Source organism: Ambystoma mexicanum, chromosome 4p, assembly GCF_040938575.1.
Source record: "Ambystoma mexicanum isolate Mex_15411 chromosome 4p, UKY_AmexF1_1, whole genome shotgun sequence".
Taxonomy (NCBI): Eukaryota; Metazoa; Chordata; class Amphibia; order Caudata; family Ambystomatidae; genus Ambystoma; species Ambystoma mexicanum.
The window spans coordinates 1,144,737,583-1,144,760,785 of record NC_090927.1 but is presented as its reverse complement, the minus strand read 5'-3'; the positions used below and the strand labels follow the sequence as shown (position 1 = coordinate 1,144,760,785).

The window sequence follows — 23,203 nt, the reverse complement described above, 5'->3', positions numbered from 1 at the left end:
CCAATCCTCCAGACCATGGACCAGATATGTGACCTGCTCCTCCGCTTTCCTCATTACATTTATTTTTATATGCTAACTGTCCATGGCTATGCCTTCAATACAGGACACTATTCACAGAAGTTCATTTAAGCGTATACAAAACGGTTTGGGGGAGTAATCTTTTGTTTTTTAGTTTGAGGCAAAATATGGTAATGAATGACAGTCCACCAAACTTTCAAGTTTGTTGAGCACTGCATTCCTTTTTGTGTTAAAAAAGTAGGCATAAAGTGTCTGGATGAAATTATAAATGTCTTAATTGAAATACTTCTTGACTGTGTTTTTTAAATTGTCATTGTGTTTCTCTTTTTTTAGATTCCTTCAAGTCACCACAACGGTCCGTAGAAAAACCATTTAGACTATGCGCATCAGATGTTTTTAAAGGTTGGTTCACTTTAAAATGATATTGCGCTTTGAGCCAATAGACTGCTGCTTAGCTTCATCAATGTCATATTTGGGAATGTAAGGAGAGAGAATTGAAACCTGCCTAAGCAGGCAAGTCTGAATTATCCATCCTGTTAGAGTGTACATTGCCTTTTAATCACCAAAAGTTTGAAAATCCCATGATTGAGAATGCTTTCTTCATGTACACATCACAAGGCCAGTTTTCTGGCCTTGTTGAGTGGGCAAGGGCCCCTTTCGGCCAGAATCAGTTCCCATCCAGGGAGCCATCCATGGGCGGACAGACGCATCAGAAGAGGAGCCATTTTTCCTACCACTCCACTGTGCTAGTATTTTATTGTGCAGACCCTTGTCTCCAGCCTTGTCTCCTTAAATAGATGCTTGCTAGTTTTTTTCTATTCCTAACTATACCTGAAACTGCAGACAAGAGAAGCTTGCAAGCCTACAGCCAACACAAAGAGGGAGAGAGCCGCAGAGGAGAACTGCAAACCCAGGGAAGGCACACACCACAGATGCTTTTATCCCACGATTGAGTGAACGAGAATCCACTTTCATACCCAGCAGCAGAGGTGGCCCACCACAAATAACAAATGACCATGCTGGAAACTGGAAGAAGTTCCAAGGGTATTTATTTAAAATTCCAAGTTGTTGGTCTGAAGGATTCCTGGGTAGGTCTCAGGGCTAAGCTGTTTCTTTAGGAAGTTTGGCGCTAAGGCCGTCCCTCTGTCTCCCGCCGGGTTACCGCCTCCTGCCGGGTTACACCCTCCCTAGCCCAGGCTTTCCTTAGAGGGGATGTTAGTTATATATCAGTGCCACCTATTATGTTACCTCTTTCTGAAGCTAAGGGTGACTTCCCTAAGACGACGGCTGACTAACTCCCCTGGGATTTTATATACTTTCCCTAAACTATCCCACTTAGTACTATAGGGAATTTTTGGAAGGCTCCTCCTTTCATCCGGTGTCACTCTCTCTCTCTTCTTACACATGCATTCCTACATGACCCTTCGCTACACTTGGTTTCTAAGAAGTTCTCCCGCTGTACTGCTGTCCCTCCGGTCTCTCACTACGCCTTTCTACCTCCATCCTTTGATTTGACTTCTCTTACTTCTCAACTCCTGCGCTTCTTACTGTCTCTACCTCCTGTTATCTCATTTTCTTTCCTCGTTCCTTCCACTCTACTTCCTTCCTTCTCGCTATTGTTCTTGTTATAGTCTATCTCTCTCCACTCTTACCGCTAGTTACTCCTATTCTCCCAATACCTTTCACTCCTTTTACTCTTCCTCTACTACCATTCCTACTCTGTTATTAACGCTATCTTTTTACTATATTTGCTTCGTTCTCCTCCTACTACAGTCAGTCTACTGGTGCTTCCACTCACTATCGCTCGCTATCCCCCTCTACTACCAACTACTACTCTACTTCCTATTCCTCTCACTTGATACTCCCGCTACCTATTGTGTCTACTGCCAACTACTACTATCACCTCTCTGCTGCTCCTACTCTATCTCTACTCCCAACGCTCTCCAGTCTCGCACACAAACACTTCAAAGACCCCCTGCCTTCCAGTAGCCTACACCCTCCTTTCCCTCTCCCACTCTCTGGTCTCTCAGATGTCCTTCTCCATCTCATGTCCTCACCCAACTAACCCACACTCGGCCACTCTTGCATGCTTACTTAAATACCCCACCCCTCCTAGGATTGGTTACTTACCCTGGTGAATCACCTACCTGTCTCCAGGCGTGTGACAGGGGTTGAGTCTGCGAGGGCTGATAAGGGCTGTTAAACCCTGCCCCCCTTTTGCCGCATTTCTTACAATGGCATTGCACTAGCCAGAAGGTAACTTCTGTTCCGTCTTCCCTGGGGCTGAGGATAGGCCTGCTTTTATTTCACCATTCCCTGGTGGTTTACTGGGGACTTTGCCAGTAAGGCCTTTGTTTTTAAACAATAATCCATGGTGGGTTTTTGGTGGCGTGCAGGCTCCATTTCTGGATGCTGCGTCAACTCCTAAAGCTTAGGCAGCATCATTCTCCTTTATGGCAGTGTAGCACTCCCAGGGATACTGGCAGTCCTCTGCTGCATGGCCCCTGCCAGTATTGCTACATTAGGCACACCCCGCTGCATACTACATGCTCTGCGGCCTGCCGAATCCTCCTTTTTCTACAGCAGGGTCCACCGTGGTCCTGCCCACCCTCAGGTAAGCGAGGGCAGGGAAGGGGGCCTGACCACACAGGCTCCGCCACCCAGGTGGGTTGGGCTCCCTCCCGCTCCTGACAGGACCTGCATGCATGCACTGTCGCACTATGGAGTGGCCAAGAGGTGCAGACAATCTGCACAGCCACATAGAAGCCCCCTACGTCACCACAGACCAAAAAGTGGATCGACCCATACCACTCAATCAGACTTATCAGGAAATCTCTTAGGAAAGGGACCCAAATCATGAAGATAAACATTGGTCCTTCTGCACTGCCATCAACAGTGTTCGGCCAGCCCTATGGAGAAAGTTGGCAGGGCTTATGCCCTCTTCTTATGCATTCTCATCACATATACCCATCCCAGGTAGGGAAGTCAGAGGGGAATTAAGCAAGTGAAAGGAAATGGGAAGTGAGGGTTATCTGGGTGAGTTCAATAGTGGAGATGGAACAACAGATCAGCAAGAGGAAAGAGGGTGGGAAGCTTGAGGAGGAGATTTGTGCAGCAGGTGAGATAAATGACTTGTATCATATAATTGATTTAGCAGTGAAAGTGGTTCTGCAGTTTGAGTGTTCGTGTTTTGGTAGCCACTGAGTAGAGTAAGTTAGTGTATGGAGTAAATGTGAAGTGGTTGATACCGAGTGAAAGACTGGTGTTTGAGTCGTTTTGGGGGAGGAGAGTAGTAGCGGAAGATGGAGAGTAGAGAGGTGCAGTGTGTGCAGTGGTGAGCTCAAAGGGTAGAAGCAAAGTTTACGAGGAGTGGAAGATCAAAGGGTCAGGAGAGTGGTAGGTGTTGTAGGGTGAGATAGTAAGAGTAGACGGAAGAAGTAAATGTGGGCGTGAGTGAACAAGTCTAAATTCAACTGCTTAAGTGCATGGCACTTCCCATCTCCCGGTAGGACACTAACAATGGGATAGAATAGAGGGAGCTAGGTAGTCCATGAGGGAGCTTAGAGAGCCATTGTCTAGGGTGTCATCCGCAGCCTAAATCAGCAATTAGAAAGTAGGGGTTACCGGTTGGTAGTACTAACCAGGAGTTACAGAAGACTGGGCTGGGGAGGACATCCCAAAGGAGATGCGAGAGAGATGGTCCTTTGTCCCACTACCTAAAATAAAAATGTGTTAACTACCCATCGGCCATAGAGTAATTTGTGTGACATTCATAAACACTCGGGAAGATGGCCCAGGGGCATCATGCTTGCCTTGGAAGCAAGACTACACTCAGCAACACAGGTTCGATCCCCGGGTCCGCGCTTAGAATCCTCTCGGTATTAAGCGCGTTATAAATAACCTATCATATCACTGAACATATTTGAAATCATTTGAACAATAGCAAGAAAACTAATTTCATGTGTAAAAAGCACATGGGGTGATCACAGCTGGAAAACCAGCAGGAAACTGACTTTGTTACTTTGAGGCAGCCAAGTTGCTCCAACATACCCTCATGCACCACAATGACAGTTAAAGCTCTCTCTCGGAAAGCTGGATAAAGCTTTATAAGCTTTTTTGCTTATTTACGGTTTTTATATGTTCCAATTGACCTCTTTCGTTATCCCCTTACCTTTTGAATGCATTTCTATGGTGAAAATAAGATCATTTTAACTGTTTTTCTAGACATTTAGTTTCTCCTGCCTCCAAAGCCATTATGCTGGATCTTTTTGTAATGTGTGCTTTCTTTGCTGGGTCAGACATTGGGAAAAGACCAAATGCTATCTGCATTTGCTCTTTTCTTAAGGTAAGCCATCCTAGCATGCTTCTAGAGTCATCAGCTTGGTGCTTTTATGCTCTAAGTAAGCAGGGTTGAATATACTACCTTAGCACCTTCTGTGACACATTGTTACTCTCTGATGTACTGCAGAACATGTATTTGATTGTTTAACATTTATGGTGTAATTGCCTTTACGGGAATCACTGTTGTGAGAGTGTCTTCAATATCAGAACTTCCTCAAAGTTTAGATTCCTTGACATCAAGAGATCCTTCAATGCCAAGATCCCACGATCCAATGAGAGCCTTGAATACTGAGGAGAGGCTTCCATGCTGAAAGAGTTGAATATTGAAAGCTTCCTGTCTTCTTACGAGGTCTTCCGTAAGATAAATCCTTTCTGGTTTCATCCAAGGGGCAAGAAGAAACATTTGTTGAAAGACCCAACATTCTTAATGACCCCAAAAGTCTCTTATTCAATGTCTTCAGTTGATCCATGCTCCCTTCTGTAACCTATTGCAACTCCTGGAAGATCACCTACAATATCAAGTGTCATTGCCATAGTGGCTTCATCACCAATGTATCGCTGTTCAAGCAGGTAGGAACATGATACCGCAGGACTGTAGGAGACCAGGAATTTCTAAGCACTGTTTAGCCTGTACCATGTATGATGAATCCTGCGGAGTCCTCACAAAGACCCTACCTAAAGTCTCTTCCCAGGTGTCCATAGGAAGGCAACCTCTATCTGATCCTAATCCTGGGGGGTCGTATTAGTCAGGAGAATCACCTGGGAGGAGAAGGGCCCGAGGGAATAGGAAGACTCAGTTGGTAGCGATGCAGTATTTGTCTTCCTCAACTGGAGAGATTTCTGCAATACCAGAGTATATAATGGCTTGTTGTCGGAGTGAGGTTTCCCTTCCCAAAGATATCCATCTTGTTGGTTGTGAAAATGGTCATAATCAACATAGGAACCAGAACATTAATGCTCTGGCTTCCTATGATTCTCCCTTAAAACTGAATCAATCATTTATCAAGAGAAAGACTTCTCTTTGCAAAGTTGCACACACGTATAGTAGTGAAAACTCTTGTAAAGAACAGGAGAATTCTAGATGTGGACATCAGAATATTAATACGTTAAATTCTGATGAAGCTATTTCTTTAAATTCAGACCAATCATTGAGCCCTTTTAAAACTCTTTTTGAAGGTGTAATTAATTATAACATTGAAGACAATACTCAGAACAAAAGAAGTAATCTGAACATTAGGAACTTCAAGTCCCACAATGCCCAAAGTACTGGGACGAGGACAAGGGATTCAGGTGCACTAAGCTGCAATATGCGGTCTAGTGTGTCTCATGACCCACACCAGAGCGGGACCTTTGAGTATTTAAGACCCCCTCAGGTGCAGGCCATTGGGAGAAGTAGGAGGTATAGTGATTGCAGAGACTCCACGTTGCAGTGGCAGCAGAAGAAGGGGGGGAACAGAGATGCTGCTATTGTCAGAGTGGATGATGATCTTGAGATGTCTTTATTTTTGATGACCTTGTATGCAGAGGTTGCGCTGCAGTTGAGAACAGCTTTCACCCCGGATAGAGAGGCTCTCTTTATTGTCAGTTGTGCTCTGGAGGCAGGCGAGCACTGCAGTGCTTAAGGAGCAAATAACGCTCCTTTCCTGACCAATGCAGCCCATGGTAAGTGAATTGAAGCAGTTTGCCGGGCAGGAGGTGGTAGAGGAAGCAGACGGCACTGTGGCAGCTGAGCAAGCAGAATCGTATGCAGCCACCAGTGAGTTTGGTTGGGTAACCCCGATACTCTTCGTAATCGCCTGCTGGCCATTAACAGTTATTTTGATTACTGAACTGGCATAAAGAAGTTAAAGTGGCGTGATAAGGACTTTGGGAACCGACAAAAAAGGAAAGGTTATAATTATTGCAATAAAAGCCAACATAATTGCTAAAGCCAAGAGAGGGCAAAACTAAAACAAATTAGCAGTAACCATTCTTGCCAAGAGAGGGCAAAACTGCTGCAAGCTAATTATAACCCTTATTGCCAGAGTGTGGAAGAGGCAATATTTGGAAAAGAACTCGCCAAGCACTGTCTAATCCAAAGAAGAGCAAGTGTGAGGGAGAGACATTGTCAGCAGGTGTTTGATGTAACAGTAAGAGTGGCAGGAAAGAAGCCCTATAATAGAAAGCATTCAGGAGGCGAGGAGTATGACCTCCATTGTATGAGGAGTATAACCTCCATTGTATGTAGCAATCACAAGAGTGGAACAAACAGCACCAAATTGTATAATGTCTTCCCTGAAGAAGTAATACATTCTGAAGTTGTTGAAAGTTGAAGACTTTCCGAAATGGTTTGAAGTAAACTTTACCACTTTTGTCTTGGCAGGTGAGTATACCAGGATAGGGACTTTATAGTGGTAATCCTGGCAGGTTAGTGGACCAGGAAGACATTTCCTGACAATACATTGATATGATAGGTTATTTATAATGCGCCCAGAGGTTTCTATGCGCGGACCCGGGGTTCGAAAACTGTGATGCTCCGTGTCATCTTGCTTGCAAGGCGAGCACGTTGCTACTGAGCTATCCTCCCAAGATTTATTGTTGATACAGATGAATTGTGGAAGTGTTTTTGTTTCTTAAGAAGGCGACGTTGTATGGCTCCCTTTGACACAAGTGGAAAGTGTTTTGGAATTACATGCAGAGGACTTGTGAGAGTGCTTTGCTCATTAAGAAGAAGTTATGTTGAGCTCTTGCTACAAGTGGAGAGATAAAGATGTGTCATCCAAATGAACTGTTGGTTTAAATCCAAGTGAAATACTTTTTGGAACAAGAAGAACTTTATAATCAGAACTTTGTTACAAAACTGAACTTTTCTATTTTGAACTGTTGATTGAAAATCCTGCTTTGAATCTGGGGAAGGGGATCCAAGCCAGGTTACAAGGATATACAGTTATTAGATGTATGTTAGACATAACTGTTATTTCTGTTATATTTGAACTGCCATATGTACCCTTTATGAGTTTGATGTATGTATAACTGTTTAATTTAGTTTATTTTGACAGGCAGGAACATGTTCTTTAGGTTAGGGATAGTGATGCATTTGTCAAACCCTTTTTAGTTAATAAAATGGCATCTTATGAAAAACCTCTACCAAGAAGTTGTCTGCCTCACATTTCTGACACCTCACACATGTTAATAACTCATGAGTTAGGTGTTCACATCTGACATGGGGCCAGCCTGCACTTTTCCAGTTAAGATCCAGGTATGGCCCACCCAGCCTTTCATCTTACCAAAGCTGATTCATTGAGTGTCTTTAAGTAGGATAATAAGAATATATAATATTGCAGCATTTATAGGCAGAAGGAATCCAGCATGACGTTGTGTTTGTGTAATATAATTACTCCTTGGGAACGCTGTTCTTAATGCTTGTGGCCACAATTAAAGGGAGCACTGATAGTGGGAGCAAGAACTTGATTGCCTATGCTTGCGCATAGTCTGGCAGTGGCTGTTGAGATTAATCACTTTGAGCTGCCACACGTGGGGTGGCGCTGTTGGTGGCAGTAAGATGGCTGCCTGAAAGAGCTTGCAATTGGCGATACCGTAAATCCTTCAATATCCTGCTCTAACGTGTCAATCAGGGGCTGTGAACAACTGCTCCATGCCCACAACATTGCAGGGCACCACCTGATCCCTTTTATGCCCGGTCTCCGTGCTGCTAACCGCTGATCAGGCCCCAGCGGCTGACATCGAGGCCAGGTGCTGCGACGCGGGGAGAGCTGACATGGGGACTGACTCGGCCAGGCCTCCAGCTCCTCCGCTGCCTTTGAAGATCTGAGTGGGGGCTGCCGGGTGAGGGGGATTCGAGGACCAGCCTCCTGATGCTGTGGATCTGCAACGTGGCCCGAGATACCACTCTGGTGAGTTTGGCTCCATAGGAGTTACCCCGCTCCCAGAACTGTCGGCTTGCGCCCTGCTGGGAGCCCTTCCTGAAACCAGGGTGAGCGCATCTGGTCTGTTGAGACCCGCTCCCCATGTTAAATGCTCCATTGTAGCTCTCATTTTGGGCTGCGCCACGCCCTCCAGCCATGTCTCCAGCCTGGGGTGTGGGGGAGATGGTTGGGCCACCTTGCAGGCACAACGCCACATCCTGCACTCTGTGCCTACCTTCTCAGGCACGCTGACCTCCTGCTGGATTGATACTGTGCCACGCGACACCCATTCCAGAACCCACCTGATTAAGGCGCACAGGGGCAAGTCTGGCCTGAGTACCACTCTCCTGTTGGGAGCAACAACACCGTATAGGGAGACACCACATATCTTCTACTCTGCTGTTTTTATGTCCTCCTTGCTACTACTGGCCTGGGATATCCCTGTGGTGGGTGTGAGACTCTATCTGCCCACTGGTTTAATAGCCTACCCTGCTGGGATCCCTGTTTTGTTCTTAAGCGGGGTGTCATCCCTTGTCGCTAGCAAACCTTTGGAAGGCTGGGGACCAAACGAAAATTGATCAGTTTGCTCATCAGGACCATCCCCCACTCTATTAACGGCAGCCCCGGCCGTCACTGCTATCAATGTGCACACCTTAAATCAAACTCTGCTCGCCTTAAAAAACAGTACAGACACCCTGGGCTCAAGATAGACAAGCTGACCTGCAGGGTTGAGACCTCCACCATTCAAATTGACAAATTGTGCTGTCATATGGCGGGGCCGGAGCAGCGAATAGGAGACCATGAGGATAGGTTTTTAACCTTACACAGAGAGGTGGTGTCCCTGTAACAATCAGTGAAACGTTTGGAAGCCAAGAATGATGATGTTGAGGGGAGATCTCGCAGAAACAATATCCATATAGTGGGGGTCCCGGAATCTACACACATTGACAATATGTAGCTGTTTGTGCAAAAACTCATACTGGACATACCAGAGCGCCCACTGATATCCTCCATGTCCCTGGTCGAGAGGCACACAGCTCTCTCGCCCCCAAACCACCCCCTGGGGCTCCGGATAGACCCATTATCGCTGTGATACTCAATTACAGAGACAAGAGACATCCTTCTCAGAGCCGCACGGGACAAGGGCAAACTGCGGTTGGGACTCCTCCATCATGCGGCTGTTCCCAGACTTCAGCCCACAGGTCAAGGAGCAAAGGGTGACGTATCAGGCGGTTAAAAGCAAGCTTACAAACAAGAACATCCGGTACGCTATGCTATTTCCTGCTAAACTCTGCATTGTCCACAATGAGAAAACCGGGTTCTTCACTACCCCAGCATCGGCAGACCACTTTGTGTCTGGGCTACCTGACTCTCCTGAGACCCAAGAGGACCCTAACATTTGATATACGCACATACCTATCCTCTAGTAATGTGACTGAGCATCCCAGCCCTGAAACTTGAAAGAACAGGGTCGACGCCATGATAGAGTTAAACTTGATTTGGCGCTGTTTTGAGTGAGCAGTACTTCCGCGTCCTGTACCCTGTTGGCGCAGCCACTGCGTCTTTTTGGAAATGTGTTTTATTTAATTTGGGATGGGTAATATGCCGGTATACTGGTGTTTTTGGTGTCGGTGGGGGCAGGTAAGGGTTGTTTCATGTTCATGGTGCCTACACAGTCGACGACTGAGCTTGCAGATTCATAAGTGTTAAAGATGTGTGGTATGTTGGGGGCGGTATCTGGCCAGGATATACCTGTCATGTTGCCTTTTTTCATTGACAAGCCCTACTGTGAGTGACCATTGGGGGTGAATCACTAAAAGTAATGACCTGGAACATCAGAGGGGTCACCAACAACAACAAATTTCAAATGGTGATTAACCATGTCAAAGTACATGGGGTCGCTGTGCTCTGCTTACAAGAGACACACCTCCCTGTTTACAGCTCTCTCCCACAGGCTAGGGGTTGGGGTGCACAGATATGGATCCTCCTACTCTTCACAGTCCAGAGGGGTCGCAATCTATATCCACCAGTCATTGAGTTTTCGATTACATGACATACATGATAAAATATGTGCCTCTGGGGGCCGCTACATCTTTCTAGCTGGGGAATTGTCAGGGTACAAAACTCTTCTCATTAATATACATGCTCCTAATGCGAACTCTCCCTAATCGTTCCAGAATTGTGCGGCAATGATTCATACATTTTCTGCATACGAGGTAATATATGGGTGGGTGATTTCAACTTCGCCATGTCCTTGGACCTAGATCGATCAATGACAACCCAAACGACCCTATCCAAAGCTGCCACTGCTTGGGGGGGACATAGCAAAATCATTTGGGCTGGGGGATGTGTGGAGATACCAAGACCCTACTATCGGGGAGTTTCCATTTTATTCGGGGGCCCACAATAGTCCATCTAGGATAGACTACATTATGCTGACCGCCCCCCTGCTAGGGACGACACAACTTGCCAAGGACGCTCTCCGACCATTCCCCAATAGTTGTATCCATTTCCATCCCTGGTACAGTGTTACACCCTGTGTGGTGGCGCTTGCGCCCCTCTGCCCTGGAAGACTGGGTATTCCTGGCTGGGATCCATGAAGACATCCTGGAATATTTCCAAATAACACAGATTTGTAGCTTGACTTTAGAACTGTGTCAGAGGCCTTTAAAGTCTTCATTAGTGGTTGCTGTATCTTGAAGGAAGGGGGCGGGGGAGTTCTTAAATCCCTGAGGGGTTCGGTCTGTAACCTGGAAAAAGATATTAAAGACATGGAACATAGAGTCGTGGGAGGGATCCGCAGACTGAGAAATTGTTATCCAGTAAGAGACTTGAGCACCTTGAGACTTGAGCACCTCGAGATCGCGAGCAGGGAGGATGGGTATCTGGGGGACCCGGTACTGGCTACAAAATATTCCAAAGGAGGTAGACCCAGCCGCACACTTGCCTGGGCGATCCGCAAGGATAGGGAAAAGCTACTAGCTGATAGACTCATCCCACATATGTGCACCATAGTCCTCCCCGACAAGGCAGGGTTTATCCCAGGCAGATCCACACAAAATAACTTGAGGCGGCGGTTCTCACTAATGAACAATGTCAATGATGACGTACCCATAGTAGTTGCAGCACTAGACACAGTGAAGGCCTTCGACTCTGTCGAATGACCCTTTCTATTTGAAATCTTCTGTAGAACCGGTCTGGGTCTTCAATACATACAATGGATTAGACTGCTTTATTCGGCCCCACAAGCCGCGATATTGTCAAATCAGCTGATTTCAGAGAGCATTTATCCAACTAGAGGTACAAGACGTGGATGCCTGTTCTCTCCCATGCTTTTTGCACTAACCGTCAAACCTCTTGCATGCGCCTTTAGGGAGTTCCATTCATATAGAGGGGTGTAGATCTTCTCACACACTTCAACTATTTCCCTTTATGCAGATGACAACCTGGTGTACATTAAAAACCCAAAATAAAACTTGCAACCCCTGGTACTGGAAATTGCATTGTTCGGCAGATTCTCAGGGTTACGAATCAATTAGTCCAAATCAGAAATTCTCCTTATTACATCTACAGCACTTCAGATAGATGTCGGTACTGATTTTTGGTGGTGCCTGGGGGGAATTAGATACTTGGGCATAAGAGTCTCCACCTCCCCATCTACACTCTTCAAGGACAACTATCTCGCAGCCCTCGAACATTTGGAGCGCAGAGTCGCTATTTGGATCTACCTCCCCCCTATCACAAGCAGCACGACTGGCATTGGCCAAGATGGTCGTGGTCCCCAAGCTGCTATTCATCTTTAATAACATCTCACTGATTCCACCTGCCAGGTACTCGAAACGCACTCAGTCACTGCTATCTAGATTAGTATGGGCAGGGGGACAGGCATGGGTTGCACTCGATACATTGACTCTACCATACACCGCTGAAGGTCTGGATTACCCGGACATCTATTGATACTATCTCGCCTCCAAGATACAATACTCTAAATGGTGGTAGCAACCTTTGGTGGATCTTCCACATATTAAACTATAGAAAGCTACCACCCGACCTGACGATTTGAAGGGCATCCTATGGGGAACCCCTAGACACACCCATAGGGGCAAGATTCAACCTATAAATGTGCCCCGCTGGGCATGGGATCAGATCACCCCTGGTACCAATGTGGATAGAGTATTTCATGATGATTTTGCTCTGTATGCCGTCCATGGGCTTCCACTCACACAGGAAAAGATCTTTAGAACACAGTTTGAGAAATTGGGGGTACATTCCCTGGGGGATTTAGTACAGGATGGCAAGTTTATTCTATGGGAGGAACTTATGGGACAAGGCCCCTGGACACCTTTCACCCTGTTGTTATACTATAGATAACGAGAAACCCTTTGTGGCATCTGGGTTGAGTTCCCCAGGATACCCCCTCACCCCTCCAGCCGCTCGCCCAATTCGTAACCAAACCCCTTGCATTGAAATGTGTGGTCTCAGCATTAACTCATCAAAACCATGCGATCAACCACCCCAGCATGGTTCAGGGCAAGATGGGACAAAGCACTGGATACACCCCATCGGAGCCCAATGGCAAATTGGAAATCTTTCCACTAACTGATGCCACCTCTGGACCCCAGGGTGCATTCCCCCTAAAATGGATTCCCGACCAGTTCAAATTTCTAGGGGTGACCATATCCAGAGGAAAAGATGCACTGCTCGCTAGCCACTATTATACGCACGTAGAATACTTGAACAAGTTCAGGAAATGGACGCAATTTCCACTCTCGCCCGCTGGTAGACTGGGGCTGATCAAGATATTAATCCTTCCAAAACTGATTTATGCTTTTGCCAATGTGCCCATATAATCCAGGAAGAATTTCTTTGCAACCATACATGGCATCATGTCTAATTGTTGATGGCACACCGGAGCTGTCTGGAAAAAGTGGAAAGATCTGGCACATCCATACCATAGAGGAGGATTAGCAGGCTCTCACTTTGGGCTATGTTGAATAGCCTCCCAGACGCAGTACACTTTGTACTGGTATGGGCAAGATAGCACTCTCCACATGTTAAACTTATGCCTAGCGGTGGACACAGAAGACATTGGAACACGGTTTCGAGGGGATTGGGTCCTCCGACGTATTCCATATCTATGACAGTAATCATCACAGCTGTGCTGCGGTGATTACTGTCATAGATATGGAATACGTTCGTCGGACCATCCCATCAAAAGAACGTTACCAGGTAAGAGAGTAACTTGTTCTTCTCCAAGGCGACTATAATGATGACTGTGCATATCACCCAGTGTGAACTACACTTCTAGCATGGCAGAACTTATTTTTGAAAATGGATACAGCCCTCCCTTATTATAAATGGTTGCCACTATGGTGGTTCCCCAACCTCCCATCCACCTGGAACACCACACTCCAGAAGCACTGGGAGGGTTTGGGGATGCTGTGCGTTGGGAAATATGTTCCCGGGAGGTCAATAGTTGACGATGCAAACTTGGAAAGAGGGCCATAGGGGTACTACTATAGAGATATTAGTTTTCTCGACTGAAAGCAGTGATTACCAAATGGTGGGAGGGATCCCCAATCAAACCATCTGAAAAATGGTGTGGTGGCCCCAACAACGGTAGCCAGATAACAACGGTCCAGGCTAGCGAACATTGGGGGGGTGAGTTGGACATCACTGGCGATACCTGGGGGAATATTTGCTCATTCACTAAAACAATTTCAATACACCCTACGTTCTCTTGGATTCAATTTAAGATTTTGAATAGGCTCCTTTACACGTCCAGTAAACTCAAGAAAATGTATCCGAATAATGATGGCCTATGCCCTCGTTGTGGTAGGGAAAAACACTACATATGCTGTGGAACTGCCCTAGACTCTTCCAATTCTGGAGCCAGATTTACAACACTATGGCTGAGGTTATATACATGTTATACACAGGCCGCTGGAGCTGGGGTAACATTTATGAAAAACGAAAATGGCACTTTCTTGAAATGGGGTGTGTATTGCCCAAACTGTATTTTATGGAAATGAAAGGATCACATGGTGCCGCAGAGGGACGACTGGTTGAGAGAGCTGACATAGGCCAATGATTGTGAGGAACTATTTGGGACAATATTGCTGGTGACATCTAGGCCCAGGGACATTTGGGTGTAATGTACTTTTCTGTCTCAATTAAGTGATGCGTAACACCCTACTTGATATATTTGTAAGAACATTGCTGATGAGTATGCTTAGAATCACATGCTGTGCATATAGTCCGACATCTAGTGGTAATTGCAGAGTATTGCATCTTTTTTCGAAGATCGGAAAGGGACGTCGACCTAACACTATCCATATCGTGATGTGTGTACCCATGATCCCTTACGCATCGCAGTCCCTCTAGATTGCTTTTTTCTGCCATTATGGTCAGTCGCTTTCATGCAGAGTTCGTATTAACGAGATTTATTGCTGTTCCATGCTGTTCCATGCGTCTTCGTCACATCCTTCAACTGATTCTTCAACCAATGTTCCCGTTTGCCGTCCTATGAATCGTCAATTGACTTGTCGATGGCTGCCGCCAGCCTTTGCCTTCAGGCTTTGGCCTTACAGTAGGGAGAGTGGGGGCCCTTATTTGTGACATTTCTATTTAGAGAATGCCTTTTGTTGTCCTTTCCCTCCTCTTCCTTCACTTGTCCGGCTGCTCTTTTTCCACTTTATTTTGGAGAGAACTCCATTTAAATGTTATCCTTCCTGTAACAGGACGTTTCTGTGGAAAGACACTCCTGGGGAGTGTAATAATTGTTTACCATGACGAGCAGCATTGCAAAGCCTTAAGGCCCAAGATGCATAAAGAAATGTGCACAAGGCGGTGGTTGGCCTACGCCATGCAGGCCGAGTCCCATTCTCCCACCGGCTCATGCACCTCGGATGAGGGTTCCTCTAGCAGCCACAGCTCCGTTTCGGAGGCCGAAGACACTGTTGTGGAGTCCCATCCCAGTCCCACTAGGCATGCCAAATACACTGCTACAGGGAACCCACCCCCTGGTCACAAGGGCACACATTCTCACTCCAAGGTTAAACACACAACCCCTCAGCCTTCTTTGACGGTATAATGGAAAAGCCTCCGGCACCCACAGACCCATTCGACCGAGGGGGCATGGTGAGGGTTCAGGGCCCGCTGTGCCTCCGAAGTCGTACTTGGCGGATGGTACCTACTCTTTCATTTCCCAGGGTGCCTCCCCTTAAGTTTTGACACCTGTTTCCGATGTGTCAAAGAGTGTGCCGAAACGTGTTTCTTTAGGCTCATCCTAAATTGTGAGAAACGCATTCTAAGGCCCTTTCACATGGTTCTGGTCCCCAGACACCCTTCTCTGCCCTCAGGCTATACACAGACCCCCCCACCCCCGTCTCACAGTCCCTATAGGGACCCAAAGTCCCTGCTCAGGCTGACTTAGCTTTTCCACTTCCAGAAACCCAGCCCCTTCTTCCTGGACTAGGGAACGATTTGAACAGTGCATGAACAAGGTATCTGAATGTATTGGCTTTTCAGGTAAATTTGATGCAGTTCTTAAAAGGTCCCATTCCTGTGAGGAGGCTCCTGCCCGATACCTCTGAAGACATTTTTTAGGATGTCCGTATGATCAGGGTGATGACGTGTTTTATGTTCAGATCGTGATGATGGCTCCCAAGACCCCATTTCTCACGAACAAGATGCTTGGCTTGCTACAGATGACAAAGGGAATTGGCCTTCTACCCCTGCTCATGAGGCTGAGCCTGATATCTTTTTGGACGCCCCTCCTGTCTCCCAAGTCAGGGAGGCTTCTCTTATTGATGACCGGCTGCTTTTCAATAATATTTTCCAGGAGGCTGTGCCTCACTCTAACTTTGTGGAAGATATCCTCAAATAAAATGTTTCAGTCAGGCTAACCCACTTCTTAACTCCTTTAAGAAACGTATTGCTACCTCTTTGCTTACGTCCTCCCTTACTCGGGCGGTGAATCCGTGCTTTGAAAAGATGTTTCGACCTGCAACCTCTGATCCACTTTCTATTCAGGGACACTCCATCCTGGACTCCCTGGTGGTCACCACGACAAGAACACGTGTAGGCGTTCGCCTGTCTTCATCAGAGACTCCCCTGGATAGACTGTAAGAAGTTCTATGCCCTGGGCAAGCGCATTACTACTTCTGAGGCCTACAGTACCTGCATTACAAACCATACTACTCTGCTTGCCAGTTACAGTGACGTCCAATGGGGTCTCCAGAATGTTCCTGAACCAACTGAATCGCAACTACTTGCGATTGTGCAAGGGCAACGTCAGGTCACGCAAAAACGTCTTAAAGAACACACTTTTTTTTTTAAATAAACACTCTTTACTGGCTTAAGAACAGCTCAAAAACCTTCACAACCCCCACTTCCCCTCTCCCACTCCCCTGTCTCCCAGTACCTTACCCCCAACACATTAAGTAACTTTAATTTCAACAATAAGAACCCAAATCATCCCCTGCCCTTCCCCCTCTACCCCCCCTTCCAAAGTCCGAATATGTCCTGCGGGCTTCCACGCCCTCCAATGCTCACATCATATCGTCAGCTATCATCCCTATTTCCTCTATGGGTTGGAAACATCCATCATCCATTCCCAGGTTCATATCTTCCTCACTCATCATTTCTCCCCGCCTCTCCCATCCCTACCTGTACCTCTTCACGGCGGTCGTAGGTCATTGTCACTTGACAGGTCATTCAGCAATTGGGACCAATGGATTGTTACATTCTCACTGCCCCTCTCCGGGTCCACCTCCTGCAAAACCGTTAATTCCACCAGGCCCCACCTCCGCACATCTTTCCGCCACAGATTAATCGCCGGACCCTGTGGGCACTTCCATGCTATCGCCATTCAGCGCTTAGCCAGCGTCAACAAAAACTGGCCCATTCTATTCCGTATTTTGTGCCTTTTCCACCCTGGTAACTTCCCCCACAGACAAATCTCCGGACACCGTTCCCATCTGGTCTCTAAAAGCTCATTCACACCCCTAAGGACCTCCTCCCAGAACTCAGTTATTATCCTGCAGTCCCATACCATGTGCCAAAACCCCGCCTGCGCTATGCCACACCTGGGGCTGTCGTCCGATAGCTCCCAGTTCATTGCATGGAGCACTTGCGGAGTCACATATGTCCTATGTAAAATATTAAATTGGACCAGCTGGAAGCGGGCATTCCTTGATGATTTCCGGACCAACTCCCAGACCTGCGCCCATTCCTCCTCCGGTATTTGACGTCCCATGTCAACCTCCCACTTCTCCTTAACCCTCAGCTCCCCTTCTGAGTTCCCCTCCCGCAGGGCTTTATAAATCCGCGATATGCGCGCCCTACCCTCCATCTGCTCCAGCAGAACTCGGAGCACCGGGCAAGACTCCGGCTCCTCTGGAATTCCTGCCCACATCTCCGCTAACCTACGAATCACTGCCCCGTATGCTAAGAAGAGGCCCTGTGGTAGATCAAAGTTCTGGCACCATTCCTCGCGGGTAAGTAGTTTCCCATCTTCAAAAAGGTCCCCCACCTTCTCACATCCCTTCTCCCGGAGCCTCTGTATCCCTACCCTCCCAATCGCCAGATGGAGCTTCTGATCAACCCCCATGGGAGGTTCTCATACCACCCTCCAACTCCCCTGCCACCCACATACTTCCTCCCCGTTTCTCTCACCGCCTCAAATACTATGGTTCTACCCCTGTCCCCCAGTGGGTGCCAAAGCAATTCAACCGGCCTGTAACTCTGCGGCAGGTCCCCTATCAGTCCCTTAAGGGCCTCCCCACCCGGTAGGTCCCATACCAGCACCGACTGCAATTGTGCCGCCACAAAATACTGTTCATAATTTGGGAGGCCCAGTCCTCCCTCTGCCCTTTTCCTCTGCAATATGTCTAAAGACACCCTCCTCTACCCCGTTCCCCACAACAGCTCCCTAATCTTAACATCCAGCATTCTAAAGAACATCTTTTTGGCCACATATGGTATATTAGTAAAAAAATTAAGTATCCGTGGCAGAATCACCATTTTGCATAGCACCACCCTGCCCATCAGAGAAAGAGGCAGAACCTTCCAAAATTGGACCGAGTCCCTTATTTTAGATAATGCCCTCCCTGTGTTGTGTACAAACGTGTCCACCATCTCATGGAATACCCAAATCCCCAAATACCGAAATGACTCCGTCTCCCACTTTATCCCCAACTCCGGCAAATCCCCGGGTGGAAAATCCCATAGTTCCACCACCGGGAACAACACCGACTTCCCTGGATTAATGCAAAAACCCGACATACGCTGGAAGTTTCGCAATACCTCTAGCAGGCCTGGCAGGTACACTCTAGGCTCGACCACATAGAACAACAAATCGTCCGCGTTTAGGGACACTATATGCTTTTGACCTCCCACCTCAACTCCGGCATCTATCATTTCCTGCCGCAAGTATGCCGCCAAGGGTAACAGGGCCAAGGCGAACAAAATTGTGGAGGCCGCACACCCCTACCGGGTCCCCCTTTCCAATTCCCACGTTTCAGACACCCAGTCGTTAGTCCTCACCATCGCCAGCGGGTTCTTATATAAGAGGGCCAACCACCTACAAATGTGTTCCCCGAACCCAAACTCCTGCAACACCCTGAACAGCCATCTCCACTCCAAGGAGTCGAACGCTTTCATGGCGTCGAACAAAGCTATTGTCATCTCCCGTATCTGTGATTTCACTAGGTCCATGATATGATGCAAACGGGAGATGTTACCGGATTTATTCCTTCCCCCGATGAACCCGCACTGGTCTGCATGGACCAAACCCGGCGCCACCCTTGCAAGCCTGGCCGCCAGGATCTTCCCCAAGATTTTCCCATCCACGCTCAACAGGGAGATGGGCCGATATGCTGCGCAATCCCTCGGATCCTTTCCCTCTTTTAAGATCACTGTGATCACTGCTTCCCTCATCGACTCTGGGAGGCAACCCTTCTGAAAAGCCTCCTCATACACCTTTTGGAGCTGCGGCACCAGGAGGTCAGCAAACACTGCATGAAACTCTACCGGGAACCCGTCACTAACCGGCGCTGTGCCTCTTCTCATTGTACGGATCGCCCAGCGAATGTTCCCCTCCCCAGTCGGGGCCTCCAATTCTTCCCGTTGGTCCTTCCCAAGTTTTGGTAACCTCAAAGACTCCAAAAAATCCTCTACCTCCACCTCCACGTATCCTCCCTCACTTGTGTACAACTCCTTATAAAATTCCAAAAAGGTTTCATTGATCTCCCTCTGGGTTCCCACTACCTCCCCCGTGCTTAACCTAAGTTGGGTTATGACTCGATCCGGATGTTCTCTACCTATCAGCCAAGCCACAATTTACCCGCCCTGTCCCCTTCCCCATGAAGTCTAACATCCCGCCTACTGCTGTCAAAGAGCGACGGCTCTGCCAGGGTACCCTGATACAGCTCCAGCTCCCGCGCCAAAGCCTCCCCCACCTCCACGCCCCTCGCCATCTCCCTGTCTAGTTCAGCCACTTGAGCCTCCGTGCGGCGTAGCGTATCCAGAAGCCGCTAACGCATCTCTACCGTCATGGAGAAGCATTTCCCTCTCATAGTCGCCTTGAAGGCCTCCCAAAGCACTCCCCTAGACTCCACCGAACCCTCGTTCAGCTCGAAATACATTCAAATCCCTTCTCTAAGCTCACCTACAAATGCCCCATCACGCAACGCCTCCCTTTTCATAGAGTCCGCCCCAGATATATCGTCTTGCCAAAAAACCGACAATGCTCCCTTCCTGTTACAATATAATCCAACCGCGAATAGGAACCGTGCACACCAGAGTAATAGGAGTACCCCCTTTCGTCCCCGTGCTTCTCCCTCCACACCTCCACCAAATCGAGTTCCTGCATTATCCCACGAAGACTGTGCGTCATATATCTCTTAGACACCTCCCTACTTCCGGACCCATCTAGCCCCTCATCTAGGTGACAATTAAAATCAAATCTCCCCCCCCCAAATTATCATGTTCCCCCTATACGCCCCCATCATACAAAGCACAGAGGGAAAATGGAAAATATTCCTTGCCGTCACATTCGGCACATATGAATTAACCAAGCAGACTGCCCTACCCTCCCATGAGCACTGCGCAAGTACTGTCCTACCCACCGCATCCTTTGATATCGCCTCCACCTTCGGTGGTACCCCCTAGCCACCCAAATAAGCACACCCCTAGCCTGGGTTGAATATGTCATACCAATTAGTTGCCCTCCCTACATTTTCACCAGTTTCCCCACCATCACTGCCCCCGCATTTGTCCCCTGTATCAAGGCCACCTGTACCCCCTGTCGCTTCAGGAACTCCCCCCACTCTACGCCTCTTGTGGTAGCTCCCCAGTCCCCGAACAGTCCATGTCCCACTCCCCAGACTACCCATTTAAGAAGTTAGTGTCTTCACTCAGGTTACCCCATCACCTCTCCCAACACCTTTAATACCCACACCCACCACCGCCCCTACTCCTACCACATACCTGATTGCCGCTGTGCCAAACCTCCCATCTCCTCCATATACCCAGTCCCCACCCACCCGTGCCTGACCCCAACCTGGCACCCAAACGCCCAACCCCCCCCAGTCTCCCCCCTGCCTCCAACCCCCCCTTATCCCCCCTCCCCATCCTGCACCCCCCTAATCCCCCCCTCTGCTCCCACACCCCCCAACCACTATAGGAGAGCCCACTACCCTGGGGGCCCATCCTCCCCTTCCTCCCTCCCCTTAACTGTAGACCCATTAGCTTGCTGAGCCCCCCTTCCTCCCCTTCCCCGGGGTTAGCCACCAATAGGGTCGATTGATCTGGGGGGACCACTACCGTCCCCCTGCCACCCCTCCAGTAATATATCCCCCCCTCTCAAATAGGTAAAACCTGTGGTAGCTTCTGTTCACCTCTCTCCCGCCTTATCCCCGTTCCACAACATCTTGGCGCACCGCCTCCTTAGGACCCCCGAGCGGGTGATCCTCCTTTTGCAACCTTGTGTCTAGCCAGTCCCACACCTCACTTTGGGACGCAAAAAGCCAAGTCTCCCCCCGTCCCCCCCCGACAACACCTTCAACTTCGCCGGGAAAAACATCATATATTCAAGTTAAGTTCCTGTAGCCGACCTCTCACAGCATCATTTGACCTCCTTTGGCGCTGCACCTCCAGCGTGAAGTCCGGGAAGATCGGCAACCTCGCGCCCCCAACCTCGTAATGGCCCACCCTGCAGGCGTCCTGCAGGATAGCATCCCGATCTCAGAAATTCCGGCGGTGGGGGTCGGCCCGGGACCCTATGGGCTCTCTACCGTAAAAAGGGCAGACCGACCCTTAATCCCCAAAGCCTTTAGGATCAGTTCTTCCACAAAAAGCTCTGCACTGGGCCCCTCCTCCCTCTCCAGTATACCAACCAAACGGATGTTACAACGTCTAGAGCGCCCCTGCGCATGTTCTGCTCTAGCTTCCAGCACTCAGGTCGCTCCCACCAGGCCCGCCACCTGGTTTTTGAGCTTCTGGACCTCGTCTTCCACCGCGCTGACCTTCTGCTCCACTTCCGTCACTCTTTCACACACTTTACAAAGGTCCGCCCTCACCAGGGATACATCCACTCCCACCTCTTTGATGCTCTCCTGAAGGGTGGTCCTGGAGACCTGTATCGCCTCCATTAGCGAGTCCAAAGTTACCACACTTCTCTCCTGCAGGTCCCTCCCCTGCCTGGTGCCCAGGCCCATCTTGCCTGTGCCCTCTGTCCTTCGCCTCCGCATACTTTTCCATTCGCTGCTGGCTTTTACCCATGGCGAATTCGGCGGCTAACCTCGCCCTTCAGCCGCCGGGTCCTCAGCTCAACACTGAAATCCCAAAATCAGCACTCACAGCCACCCCTTGTGTCACCAGGGAGGCCCACTCCAAAACAGACCAGCTCCCGCTGGTGTCACAGCACAGTACTTTAGGCCCTCACCAAGGTGCACTCTCTAAGGTCTGGTGTCACTTGTCCTAGAGGGGCCACCAGGCGGCAAGTTTCCCGCTCAAGTTCCCTTTGGAGGCACCTGTTGCAGACTCCAGTGATGGGCCACCCGGCTACCCCTCAGTCCGGGCTTCCCAACTCCTCCAACCCGGATGCAGGGGTCTTCGCGCCCCTTCCTCACCGCTCTCCCTGCTCTGTAGCCACAGGGGAGCCTCTGCCACTCCGGACCCGGTGACACTGTCAAATAACCCCCTCTGTCCAACGTGGGGGGTCAATCACCCCTCTCACCTGCACTGCGCCCGCATCACCTGGAGAGTCCTGGGGGTCCACTCCTGAACCCCCCACTTGCCATAGACAGGGGGCCTCTGCCAGAGGAAACCATCCAGGGGCTGCATCTCCTCCGACCGACTCGCACGTCGGGTCCTCCTCAGCCCCTCCACCGCCTCCAATCCTCCCGTAGCGAATCTCCTTCTCCTCGGCCTGGCCGCTCCAACAGTCCTGGTTGGCAGACTCTCCTCCTCATACGTCAGCTCCTCCTTAGCCCCTCCACCGCCTCCAGTCCTCCCGCAGCGTACCTTCTTTTCCTCGGTACCCGCCGCGGGCCGCGCTGCCGTCGGCACCCCACAGGCCGCTGCCGATCCCCAACCCCGAGGGGCCGGTCAGTTCCGCTCAGGAGGAGGGGCTGGCCCGGCCGCTCCAACAGTCCCGGGCGGCAGACTCTCTTCCTCGCCACCTCCCTCCTTCCACTCGGGCTCACAGACTCTCGCCAGGGGGGAGATGGGCGCCCCCCAGCTCTCCGCCGCACACCGACTCCGCTGCTCCCCGGCTCCTCCGACCCGTCGGAGCAGGACCGCCGTCCCCGTGCCTCTCTCCCACCAGCAGCGGGTATGCCACTCAGACGTCCGGGCACCCGGCGAGCCACCTCTCACAGCCACACTCCGCCACCGGGGCCATCTTGCGCGCGCTTCCTCTCGTCTGCCGTCAA

The 23,203-nt window shown here is 49.2% G+C and overlaps 1 protein-coding gene across 1 annotated transcript in view; it reads left to right on the top strand.

Annotated features, from left to right (window-relative positions):
• Window positions 1-23,203, top strand: part of HBS1L (HBS1 like translational GTPase) — a 1,647,668-nt gene that overhangs the window by 1,304,515 nt on the left and 319,950 nt on the right. Inside the window, exon 11 of the mRNA XM_069606737.1 lies at window positions 352-420. Within this exon, the coding sequence (XP_069462838.1) occupies window positions 352-420 (69 nt within the window). The remainder of the gene's footprint in view (window positions 1-351; window positions 421-23,203) is intronic.